At 42.6% G+C, this 13,824-nt stretch overlaps 2 protein-coding genes across 2 annotated transcripts; one reads left to right on the top strand and one right to left on the bottom strand.

Annotated features, from left to right (window-relative positions):
• Positions 1-314: 314 nt before the first annotated feature.
• Positions 315-983, bottom strand: LOC118648626. Its single transcript, XM_036294955.1, has one exon. The coding sequence runs from the start codon at positions 981-983 to the stop codon at positions 315-317; it is 669 nt and encodes a 222-aa protein (XP_036150848.1).
• Positions 984-7,978: 6,995 nt separating this feature from the next.
• On the top strand, positions 7,979-9,650 carry LOC118648627. The gene has a single exon (XM_036294956.1). The coding sequence runs from the start codon at positions 7,995-7,997 to the stop codon at positions 9,426-9,428; it is 1,434 nt and encodes a 477-aa protein (XP_036150849.1). The 5' UTR covers positions 7,979-7,994; the 3' UTR covers positions 9,429-9,650.
• Positions 9,651-13,824: the final 4,174 nt, after the last annotated feature.

Raw genomic sequence — 13,824 nt, 5'->3', positions numbered from 1 at the left:
TGTGCGGAATCAATCCATCCTCCCATGATATTCCGTGATGATTCACTTTCAACCACGCCACCTGACGTCTTTCTGCCTTGGTAAGGTATTCCCATGGATAGGTGGGTGTAAATATGTAGTGGGTGAGTTCAAATCCATCTTTGAGAGAGGCAAATTCCTTAACGATAAATTCTCCACCAACGATGAAACCTTGCAGGTCCACGAACGTTGGTACAGACATGACAGATGTCGTTGAGAATACTGTGATCCGTCTCGACGCGTTATAAATTTTTATATCATTCTGATATTGTTTTGGAGAAAAAGTGGCGCCGCACTTAGGTAATTTTGCGCACAACGTTGGTCAACGGGTTGTACTGAATCACACGATCGTGTATAATGAGACAGTACGCTGTAGTGTTCGCGGGTACATTTTCTCTGCATTCAAATTCTAAGCGTACGTCCACGGTTGCGCTCTTAATCGATTCGTTTTGTCGAGAGCAATCGATAATCACGAATGGACCATTATGTCGAAACGTGGTGACGGATTGATTCGGCTCGAGATAATCATATCCGTAATAGTTTTTACAGAAATGTGCATACGTCTCGTACAGAATCGACCATTTATTTTTATCGAAATCCAGATTCAGATCATCGTACGGATAACATTCCGAGTTTAAATAGAGTTTTGCGTTGATTAATTTGCAATGATCGAATCGGCTCATGTTTTCAGACATGATATTCTTCCGACCAGCCTGCAGAGCGAAAACGACGTATCGAGGCTTCTCAAGCTGAGTAGCGGTCTTGATGGCCCACGAATGTTTGGTTGTGCTTTGCAATAAAGGATACTGGTACAAATCCCAAGAGCGAAATGCCATGCTGAGGTATCGCCCGCTTTCCAGAGCACGCAGCATCGACAGTTTATTTATTTCGTTCAGTAACACGTGCGGCATTCGCCACTGAACTTTGAGTAATTCAATCTTTGGCTCCAATTCTGAACTTCCCATCAGACAATTGTTATCGTTACGCGCGCGTATTTAAAATCAGCTCATGGCGAGCGTTGATCACCACGCGTCTGTAATCTTCACAAAATCCCAACAGCATGTTGAGCGGTACGCAAAAATTAAAGTATCCGTTCGGAGGATTCCACGGATCCCAGCCGGCGTTCCTCGCGATTACGCTTCTGGCGGCTGACATAGTTACATAGTTCTTGAGGGTGCTGGTTATTCCGACGTTTCTGTTTCGATCAATTTCCACACCGTCGAGCTCGTATCGAATCTCATCGAACATGAACGCGACGCAATTATTTGCCAATGTCACATCAGATCCCGCAACTGGTTTCTTTATTATAAGTTTTCCTTCAATGTATAGAAAACTTTCGTGCGGTAACGTGTAAAGATCCTGTTGTTTGTATAGGAATTCTTATCTCATCATTGTATTCGAACGTCGTGTTGGCGAACGGATTGTACGTGTGAGTCTCGATCTTGACGATGCGATCGTCAAAGATCGGCTCGTCCTCGATATTTAAAATATCCGTCATTGTCGCACCGCAAATCCCAGAGATTGTAGATATTCAACGTTCGACGCGGGTGAGCCTCTTTTCCTTGGAACAGTCGGATGATCGAATATTATCGAATGTCGTCGCAAAAGTATCGGATGACTGCTGTAACGTTGATGTTTTCGTCGTAAAGATGTTTATTTTTCTGGCGCGTTCCGACGCGTGTAGTACGAGCATCTCACGTTCGCGTTATCGTTGCAGCTGTCGTCGCACATGCAATCTGACGGTAATTTCTTCTCCTCGAAAATCAAGCAATCGTCCGTTCTGGTCAACCACGCGTATCGTCAGATTCGTAACGCTCCGCACGATGATCGGCAGGTAAATGATCTGCGACGGTCTTTCCGAGATCTTATATCCAGGTGGAACGTTCGGTGAAAATTCATGTATCGCGTGCACGCTTTTGTCGTTGCTGTACGCGCCCGCGGTCACGTTACACTCTACGCGGATAATGTTTACGTTCATTATGTTGATTGACACGTCCGACTCATGCCATATTCGCGGTTCTAGTATACGCTTCGATGTGAATCCCAGGAGCGAGCCGATGTTGTTTGGTTTGCCAAAATTTATTTTGTGTGCGCATCTGATCTCGCATCTCATCGTATTATAGTTTGCGCGGATCGTAATCGGATCTTTATCTCCACTATTACTATCTTCAGCCGCGACGTCACGTCGCGGACGTATTTGCGAAATCTCACGTTTCAAAAACTCATTAATGGCATGCAACTCGTACGATCCCTCGGGAATCGTAATCTCCGCGTTGTCTTTGCCAAAGTAAAATTTATTGTTTGAAGCATTCACGTTCGGTATCGTGTTATATGTTTCAAAGATCGCTAAACCGAGCTCGTAATCGTCGTCGCTCAAATCTATAGCCGGAGAGTAGCTTGCCGCGAGAATGCTGCTCTTGCCGCTCAGCGTAAATGTCAGCGACATGTTTGAACGAATACTGAGATTAACAGCGCAACGTCGGTCTTTAAATCGAGTGTAAAAATAGCAGACAAAGTTGTCCGCAATTCCTTTGATCGTAAGTTTGATACGACGTTCGATTGTACTCTATCTTTGTCACATCGTCCCCAAAATATCGTACGAGTTCTCTGGGTGGCCGCAGATTGCCGAAACTGTCGAAATACGCCATGTGATTTCTCCTCTTTGCGTACGCTACCCAGTGAGTACCGGGGCCCTCCGCATCGTCTAGATTTACGATACCGCTCTCGTTTTGACGCGCACCGCTCGTCGGTAGCGCGTTACGCATAACACTCCTCTGAAATACGGGATACACAATCGTTTTGCCAATTGATGTAGTTGCACGTTCGTCGTCACACCTGCGGGTATTTTTAACGCCTCTTTGACATATTTTTTCGTTTCGCTTTACACCTTTTCCGTACTTGTAACGGGGCGAGGTACAGCCCTCGTCCGCCTCTGTACGGGGCGAGATATACTCCGCGCCCTTCCATCGCGCGATTGTGACGTTGCAGCTCCTCGAGCTGACGTCGCGCAGCTTTGCTGTCGTTTACCACCTTTGTCACACCGGCCGCGCCGCCGATCAATGATCCGAGCGCGCCCAATATCGGTAAAATTGGTAACATGCCGCCTCGTCTCGCTGTCGGAAGTATACGTTTTTTTTCGTTACCTTTTTTTCTTCTTCATGCCCATACCTATCTTTGTCTTGGCTTTCATGGCTGCCCAGACGGCAGCGGCGGCTTGCTCTTTCTCCGAGAGCCGAGTCTTTCGCGATTACGCGTGTTTGTGCTTTCGTGGCGAGTATCTCGTCCGCCACGGTGTCTGTCGGCGAGCTCGTTGCTGCGAGAATACGCAATGTCGTGTTCGCGGCACGCCGCGTCCAGCGGATTTATACCCCTATCGCCTCTAGCTAATCGTTTTTCCAAGTGCGTTCCCGGTCCGCAAAATTGATAACCGGGGATATGTAGCTCGAATGGAAGCGCGTTTATCGCGCGATTCAAAAGATGACCGCAGCCGCTTTTTACCTTGCGACAACTGGCATTCGGTACAATTCTTGATCAACGGCGCGGGTCCGTCGATGTGCGTTTGCTGCCACGGCTGATTATAATGCTCGTTGCAGCGACGATATTGTTTGAACTTCGAAATCAGTCTTTATATATTCCGGGAGCTTGTCCCACACGTGTTCGATATAGTTGGCGCACTCGCGTAACAGAACGATCTTGGTACGAATTGTAACTGTTCAGCGCTCAAATTTATAATATTGGAGGGATGTGATAGTATGAGATACATGTTGCTACTGAGCGATGCGCGATTTTGCATGCCTATAAATAGTGGTTCCTGCGAGGTTTTTGTTTCCTAGTAATTCTTTTATTATTTGCTTTAAAAAACTGTGCGAGTACTATTATGAAAAATAGTTTTCAAGCCATGAGTGAAACGTCACAGGGCTATAGTTTACTCGAGCATCGACGATAAGCTCAAGTGACATCTCCACAGCGTGGGGATGATAAGTACCAAAATCATAAACAGTAGCCTTCGAAGTCGGACTGACCGTCAGTTCAGTCTGAAGTTTTGCGAAGACACAATGGACTTTTACAATTCCGAAACAATGGCACTGGTTGTAAGTACTTCTTACCTATTTTTACATTATTTATATTAATTTATATCATTTAGATTAATTTATATTAATATTAATTCATTTTTGCAGTGCCTTTGCTGTGAGGAAGAGGTGCATATAGCACTTCCAAAAAGTTTCCCGGCTATAGGATATATATATATCCATAGCCGGCAGGCGGTGCGCACGGCTCATCGCCATCCAACAACTTTCCCGCATTAGACCCGGCTGCATACATCGATTTGCCTGCAATCATTGTAAGTACCATTTTTATATTTCAACGTATATATTGCGTATTTTTAATAAATAATTAAATAATATACTTTGTGCTTGTTTTAGTGCATGTGTTCCGGCAACGTAATATTAAGAACCGAGATATCCATTCCGCAGCACGTGAACATTCAACAGCACCGATTGCGGGTGCAGTGCAGCCGCCGGATAGATCGAAAATATCATGACTGGATATGGGGGATATTGAAGATGACAACGATTACAATTACGAAGATATTTTGACTTACGATATTTATTCGGAATGGAGGTGGTGGAAAAGCAAAAAAACCCCGGAAAACTGGGACTATAATGGTTACGCAAATTACGTTTTAGATCAAATAGAAAATACATTTTTTTTATAGAAATTAAAAAAATATATATATTTTTTATAGTTATATAGTACTTTTTATATTTAGATTTTATATTATTTTAGATATATTTTATGATTATATTTAGATATAGTTATATGTAGTATTTAAAAAATGTATTATACAATTTCTTTTTTTTAGTTTTATAATTATTTTATACAGTTTATAATTCTATTATTAATATTTTAAATATATATATATAATAGATATATCGCGTATCTTTTTTAATCACCCCTCAATCCTGCATGCTTTCCTCATCACACGACTGTCGATACATTATAATTCTATTATTAATATTTTAAATATATATATATATATAATAGATATATCGCGTATCTTTTTTTAATCACCCCTCAATCCTGCATGTTTTCTTCATCACACGACCGTCGATACATTCCTTTTCTCCATACACTGCGTTTACACACACTCGCGCACGCACACACGCACGCACACACACCTCTAGCACGCGACCGTCGATATGCGATGTCGCACCGTTGATGTCGATATTCTTTCTCTACACGCTGTGTTCACACATACGCACACATACTCACGCTTTCTCTAGCACGCGACCATCGATACGCTTCTTTCTCTACACGCTGTGTTCACACATACGCGCACATACTCATGCCTTCTCTAGCACGCATACACGTGTAACCGTCTTCTCTGTTACGTATACACATGCGTAAGTGCCTTTTTAGCACACACACACACACACACACACACACACACACACACACACACACACACACACACACACACACACGTCTTTCTCTATCAAGCGCCTCTCTAGCACACACGACGCGCGCATACGTTTCTTTCTCCGTGCGCTGCATTCACAAACACACGCACACACCTCTATCACGCATGTGCAAACATACAAAGGCGTATTTCCATAGATCGTACACCGCACTCACACACCTATAAATAGGACGTTCGATTCCGATGTGTAATCAGATTCGGAAAACATGAGATTCGTGCGACAACCTTTGACGATTTGCGTAACGAATTACGACGATAAATTACAATCGATGGGAGACGGCGGGGTGAGGCGTAAGCATGGTGCGATGCTGCCGAATACTATACGCGCCATCATTTGCGGTCCGTCGAACTGCGGTAAAACCAACGTTCTGATAAATTTGTTGGAATGTCCACACGGTGTACATTTCGAGAACGTGTACGTGTACTCGAAATCGCTACAACAGCCGAAATATCGATATCTGGAGAATTTGTTGTCGTCGATGGACGAGATCGGTTACTTTACGTTCTCCAATAACAGTGACGTCATTCCACCGAGCGAGGCGCGTCCAAACTCGATTTTCGTCTTCGATGACGTTGCTTGCGATAAGCAGGATGTCGTGAGAGAATATTTTCAATGGGTAGACACTCGAACGTCGACTGTTTTTATCTCTGTCAGTCGTACGCGAGAATACCTAAACATCTTATACGCGATAACGCCAACCTGCTGATCCTCTTTAAGCAGGACGGTACCAACTTGAAACATGTGTACAACGATCATGTAAACACCGACATGTCGTATGATGACTTTAGTGAATTATGTCGCGATTGTTGGCAGCGTGATTATGGATTTTTGATGATAGACAAGGACAGTGCACTTGCTAACGGGCGATACAGAAGAGGATTTAACGAGTTTGCAATACCGCGAAACAGTTAGTCGTTATTGATACCTTGTCGGGGTGAAACGTGCGATCAACACTCTCTGTTAACATGGCTGAAAACAAAGATATGCGTGAGCGCGAGAAAATCGCGAGAGAAATTGAAAAAAACGAGCGAATCGATTCGAAAGAAACATCGTGCTCTAAAAACCGGCAGGATCGAAGAGGATATCGTGACTAAGAGACACTTTGAACCGTTGATCGAACCGCTGCAAAAGATTATTGACAATTCCGGCGTACGCGCGATAAAAGAGGAGCCGATCGGTAACGTTTCGTTCACCCGTAAACGTGAGAAGGAAGAGGGGGAAGAATATGCCAGTAAGAAAAAACGGTCGAACGTCTCGTTCGATATCTCTGCAACACCGCAAAAATCTAATCATTTACAAATTTCAAACGACGTACCAATGATAACCTCTACACCGCGTCCTACAACCGTACAACCGATAGAATCGCTTGAGAATGTTTTCGAAACGACGGATGACTCGCTTGCGACGATTGTTCGAAATCAATTACAGACGTCGCAAGGACGAAAAGCATTGCAAGCTCAATTTGGTCCGCTGAGTCAAAAATATGTCGTGACTGTCCTGAGCGGTAACCGAGAGAGCGATGTAGACATAGACAATATATACGGTGTTCGTCTCGAGAATAATGGAATGATGCTCGGTAATAAACATTTCGATGTGGACAACGAGGATAATATAATTATCGACAATGTACGTTACGCTGGTACACCTGGTCTTTACGAATTGATCTTCAAGAAAATCCCCGCCGATGACATCTACACAGATGATGATTTACAAAAGTACAAAAGCATATTGTTTGCTACAAACGTGCATAGACGCAATTACACCAAGGACAGTCAATTACGAAGCAACAGAGGATACAAGTACAAACACCTGATCGCACCGTTAATGTCGATCGAACCTACGCCGAAAACGAAGAAATCTGGAAAGGGATTACCTCACGCTATGACGTTAAATGATAACGCGATCGATTACGTGCACTGGGACAATCCCAATGAACTGGTAGATCGTCTGCGGTTACTCGAAGCATCGCGTCGAGCCGGTCACAACGCGCACGACAACGAGATTCTGTCCATCATCGAAGAACTTCGCGAAGCGGGTCTTATTATAAATTAATCTGCGTAATCGCGAAACGTGTCAGTCGATTGATCGATGTCACCCATATCGTATCAAGATTAAAAACAATGAGTAATAACGAACGGCGAAAAGACGGTTACGAACGTTTAACGAATAATTTTGAGCGGTTCCTGAATCAACAGCGGACGGTTCAGGAACGGTTGTCGAATAGCTATCGAACGGTGCAGGATCGCTATCAAACGACTCGGGAACGATTGTCGGACGGTTACCGAACGGTTGTAAATCAATTCAGGAATAGTTACGAACGATTGTCTGATCGATCGGTAAGACCGGAAGACAAAGAACCACTGCTGAAAGACGATAGAAAGCAGTGATAAAAGATAATTCAAACGTGAAACGAACGTGAAAGAACGGGTACAGAACAGAAACCGAACAGAAAAAAACAGTATCAGAACGGAAAAAGAACAGAAACGGAACATAATGGAACAGAAAAAAACAGGAATGGAACGGGTACAGAACGGAAACGGAACAGAAAAAAACAGGAACGGAACGGATACAGAACGGGTACGGAACAGAAAAAAACGGGAACAGAACAGGGAAAGAACAGAAACAGAACAGAAAAAACAGGAAAAGAACGGAAACGGAACAGAAAAAAACAGGAACGGAACGGATACAGAACGGGTACGGAACAGAAAAAAACGGGAACAGAACAGGGAAAGAACAGAAACAGAACAGAAAAAACAGGAAAAGAACGGAAACGGAACAGAAAAAAACAGGAACGGAACGGATACAGAACGGGTACGGAACAGAAAAAAACGGGAACAGAACAGGGAAAGAACAGAAACAGAACAGAAAAAACAGGAAAAGAACAGAAACGGAACAGAAACGGAACAGAAAAAAACAGGAACAGAACAGACAAAGAATGGAAACGGAATAGAAAAAACAGGAACGATCGGTATGCGATCCATGAAACCACCGAAATCCAATATTAGTTCCGAAAGGCGACGACTCGTCGAGGAACTGCATGCTCCGGCGAGAAGAAGTTTTCAACGAAGACACGTCATAGTTCGAGGCTACGACGATCTATGGCAGGCTGATATCGTCGAGATGATTCCGTACTCACGTTTCAACAAAGGCTATCACTACATACTCACCGTCATCGATGTGTTGAGCAAGCACGCGTGGGCCGTTCCGCTCAAGAGCAAGGGTGGAAGCGATACAGCTGATGCTATCGTCGAGATAATTCGAGAGAGCGCAAGATGCCCGAAAAATTTACAGACTGATAAGGGAAAAGAGTTTTACAATGCCGATGTGCAGAAAATATTGAAAAAACATGATATCAATCATTATTCAACGTACTCGGTAATGAAGGCATCGGTCGTCGAACGGTTTAACCGTACGCTGAAAAACGACATGTGGAAGAAGTTTACACTCAACGGCAATTACAAGTGGATTGACCTGTTACCGGATCTCGTGTCAAATTACAACTCTCGGAAACACCGAACTATCGGTATGCGACCCGTCGACGTAACCCCTGCTGTGGCTGAAAGACTCTTGAATACGGTGTACAGTTCGATAAAGATTGCTGGTCGAGCGAAATTTAAAGTTGGTGATTCTGTACGCGTGAGCAAATTTAAGACAGTCTTTGAAAAGGGTTACACACCGAATTGGACAACCGAGGTGTTTAAAATTATTAAAGTACAGCATACCAATCCCGTAACTTATTTACTAGAGGATTATCGCGGAACATCTATAGTTGGAGCGTTCTACGAGCACGAGTTGCATCGTGCGACTCACCCGGACGTGTATCTCGTGGAGAAAGTATTGCGCAGGAAGGGTGACAAGGTTTACGTCAAGTGGTTGGGATTCGATGGATCACATAATTCGTGGATTCACAAAGACAATGTCATATAAGAATATTTTCTTTATTATAATCATATAAAAGTGTAATGTAAATTTATAAAAATAAAAATACAGTTTTTTTTAATAATAAGTATATACGAGACTTCTTTATTACCTATCCATCCATTGATCATCCTTAATACATTTTCTTATTAATACGTATTATAAAATGTATAATGTAAAACTATAAAATGTAATCAACTTTAATTATTCTTAGTATTAATTTTTTTAATAGAAAATTAACATAAAAAATGCGTACTATAAAATACAAATTACAATAGTATAAAAAAAAGTTCATAAAAAATACATAAAATGTAATATATGTGTATAATATAAAATACATGAAGCGCTAAATGTAAAATTATAAAATAAGTGTAAAATGTAAAAAATAATAAATATAAACTATAAAATATATGAAACGCTAGATGTAAAATTAATAAATATATGTAAAATATAAAATACATGGTAAATTAAAAGTACATCATGCGCAAAAGATAAAATATATACAACTATATATTATAAGGGTATCCGATAATGTCCCCACGGTAACGTTTCGATTGAATCGGGTACGAGATATCTCTTGTCGTCGTACGGACTTAGAGCAATTTTCGTTTCGGCTACCGTGTATACTTCGTGTAACTTGGATCGTATACACGACTGGCAACGCGTCATCTCGATCTCATCTCTCAAACAGCGGGTGTAATCTTCGAACGTTATGGCTCGCGCTATTACGTTATTCTTTACACCTTTTGCTTTTTTGGTGTCTTTTTTCCCGTCCACCTTCAACGCGTACATTTTTGCTCTAAGTCCGACAAACTCGGTCATTATCGCACCATTGTTTTCGTCTTTCATTAGACCCGGTATTTTTTTATTTTTAAGAGGCATACCGTACACGTTGTCGACCGGATAATCGCTCGTGTCGAACCTAGCGATATCACGTTTCATCGTCTCATAAACATCATCGCACTCGACATGGTATACGAGACTGTCGGTGTCAGTGTACATGACTTTACATTTGTCGCGATAAAGAGGTAGCATGTACTCGTGATGAAATTCGTACAGACACGTCTTAGAAATATCTAAAATGCACATGCCTACGTAAATCGGTTTATTGAATTTTATCTTGAGTTTTTTTAGTTCAACGGCAATAAGATTCTCTGAAAAAATGCTACGACTATGAAAATTCGGTTTCGCGATCATTGCCTCTACACCATACCGACCTTTCCATTTCGTCAATAATTTAACGTCAACGTGATTACGCACATTCTCCATGGTTTTCCCGAATACCGCGTTATTCATTAATTTATACAAGTTTTTTTCAAAATCATTTTTGGCGCGAGTTCGGAATTGCGTGTTTAATTCTATGTATTTACATAGCCATGGAGATTGCGCGAATTTTAATACGCGGTGTATCTTCGCGATACAAAGACCGTGACGCGTACACTGCTGTAGGTTTCGGTAATGTATGATGTAACGTTTTTTATCGTAGAGCGTGGCGAGAAGTTTACATTCTCGCTTGCCGGGCGGTTTATCGCGCGTCGGGCAGAAAGGTAGGTCAGTGTGCCGATCGTGAAGGTCTCGAGGATACTCGAGATCGACCTCGAGAATGTATCCCGTGGGTGAATCCGGAGCGATAGCGTTCACGTCGAAATTTGAAACGTCTTCGACCCATTGAAATTCAGTGTAGGGTAACGGCTGACACATCGCCCAGCCGTACAAATTATTAATGTCAAAGTACATAAGGTACGACGATGGTTTCGATGGGTCGTACGTCTGCATATGTTTGTTGTTAGCCTGTGCGTATCTGCCTGAACATTGACTCAGACCACCGCGTATACCGCGTTCGATAAACATTATCATGTCTATGTCCGTAAGCAATTCAAAAGTAATATCGGTATATTTTAACATAGCGTCCCACGTGTATCCGGGGAGAGTGTAATAATGCGCGGGATCGAGACCGTAACTTTCTAAACATTTATCGCGGAAATTTTCAAAAATGTCAGCTAACAACAAGACATCCGTTTTCAGATATAGATCGCTATATTCACCCAACGTTCGAATTGAGAACCGATGCCAGACGTTGACGGCGTGTGCGTAATCGCTCTCGGATACTGTATTGGAGGTCAGAGAACTATAAAAGGATTCGAGTGGTGGTAAACATGTGTCTTCCAATTTTTCGACGCGGTCAATGTACTCGTATGGAAATACGCCTTTCCGTGTCAATAAATCAAATTCTGCGTCGGATAAGTGTAAAAATTCGGAACGTACAATTTTTAAATTTTCTTTATCCAGAAATGATGCTAATTTCTCAAGACTAGCATTTAAAAATTTATATGAATCTATAAATCTTAACTTTATGTGATTATGTGCGTCTAATTTATCGGCGGTACTTATGACATGCTTTGTAAAAGAAATATACTTTTCTTTCGTGATGGGTAATAAATCAATTTTTCCTTTGAACGCTGTGGCTATTTCCTTGATAATAAAATGAGAATCGTATCCGGATAAATTATGGAAGACTACCGGTATGTATAGCACATTTTGATAATAGAGGTTGCAAAGCGAATGCGCGGGACCGCGGTAACGACCGGTCAGATGGCAATGATCGCGCACCCGCTTATCATCCGGCGCAAACGGTTTTTCGCAAATATGGCAATGTGTCGCGCTACGGTATGCCTCTAATTGTTCTTTCGATAACATCCCCATGGGGACATTGGCGCATAAACGAATCTTAACGTTATGTGCTAAATCTTCAAGTTGCTTAGCGAACCACAACACGCAATCGGGATCGCGACGAAACCGATACACGGATAACGTATCGTCGTACGAACATCGCACATAATACGCTATGCTATATACCTCGTGTTGTTGGTAGGCGTATGTCGTCGACTCCGTGTCAGGTTGCATCTTCCGCAGCACACATTCGAGATCGGCGTATACGACGAAGGGCACTCGTTCCTTGTTGTGTATGTTACGGAAGCTCAGCCACTTATCTTTTTCATCTGGTAGTTCGACAGCACAGTCATTCAACTTTTGGCAGTCCACATTGTGCGATTGTAACTTTTCATCGGAACTGAAGTAATGTAGGCATCTGCAAATAACAAAGGAAAAAAATATTTTTTTTTACTGTTATTTGAAACAATTTATAAACACATTCATTAAGAATTATTACTCACCGATCGCAAATGTATTTCTTGCATACATGTTTGCTCAATTGCGATCCCACCAGGCGGGACAGATTTTTGATCCATGTGAAGTGACCCACGTTGTTATCCCCCGGATCTTGCACGTACAAAAGATTGACATGCTTCTCCCTCTTGTTATCCGTGAGCCGTAGTGGAAAAATTTTATCCTCTTCGATCCCGTACACGTTGACCGACACATCGTTGAGTCTCTCAAATTTCCCAATGTCTTTTAATATAACGGGAAACTTGATGTCGTCGAACTTTAAGACTGTCGTATAATGAGGGTACAATGACATTCTATCACTATGTTTCTTTGTAGGATATAGAGCGGCGATCACTGACCATGCAAAGCACGCATTGTCATTCGATTTAATGTTCACAACTGCTTTTTTCAACATTATTTCTCGCGGCAATGTTACGTAACATCCCGCGTGTAGAGGATTATATTTGTTCACGTTTACAGTTAAATTGAGAATTCGTGAAAGCGCCCACCCGCTATCGCGTTCTTGAAACTCTTCAAGTGACGCTAACGTGGGCTCGATAACACACCGCTCGTACCATTGGTCTAAATCCAACGTTTGAAAGAGTTCACAATTTTTTGTGGTGATACTCTTATTAGCGCTTTTTTCACCAGTCACAAATACACCGTTGAACGCGGTGTTTACTTTTACACAGTTGTGTTTTTGTAGAGCGCCCCGCACACGCTCGAGCACTATACCCCCGGCGTCTTCGAGAAATTGTCGCGGCTCGATATAGTTAGTATTGATAACCGCACCGGTCAGCACGCGATTCTCAAACGCGGTATCTATCTCGCGCCACACGAGTCTTTCCGCGTTATCACTCGCGTAATCACCGCCGACGTGCACGAAACGTCTTTGTAATCTTGTCTTTTCACCCTCGAGTCGCGCGATTCTCGCCACCAACGATTGTTTATATCCGACGGCGAGCCGAGAACGCTTGACGCGGCTATGTTCCTCGAGCCGTTGTACACACTCATCACATCGCTGCAACCACGTAAAACACTCGCCCAAAGTAACGACTCTGTTCGCTTGCTCCAAGAGCTCGCGTTCCTCTAAATCGAATTGTTCCATGTTTTAGCGTCTTTTCGCACTTTTTAAATCACGTTACATTCTTCAACGGAGCACTTGCACGTGACACGTCTACATGATTTGCAGCGTCGCACCGAATCTTGCACTTCATAGTGCATTTTTTTGCATTCTTTT

Source organism: Monomorium pharaonis, unplaced genomic scaffold, assembly GCF_013373865.1.
Source record: "Monomorium pharaonis isolate MP-MQ-018 unplaced genomic scaffold, ASM1337386v2 scaffold_550, whole genome shotgun sequence".
In the NCBI taxonomy this organism is placed as follows: domain Eukaryota; kingdom Metazoa; phylum Arthropoda; class Insecta; order Hymenoptera; family Formicidae; genus Monomorium; species Monomorium pharaonis.
The sequence above is the reverse complement of the archived record's forward strand: the minus strand, read 5'-3'. Positions and strand labels throughout refer to the sequence as shown.

Bases quoted from the DNA above. Each gene is read 5' to 3' on its own strand.
- LOC118648626 (XM_036294955.1), bottom strand. From the start codon at position 983: ATGGGAAGTTCAGAATTGGAGCCAAAGATTGAATTACTCAAAGTTCAG.
- LOC118648627 (XM_036294956.1), top strand. From the start codon at position 7,995: ATGGAACAGAAAAAAACAGGAATGGAACGGGTACAGAACGGAAACGGA.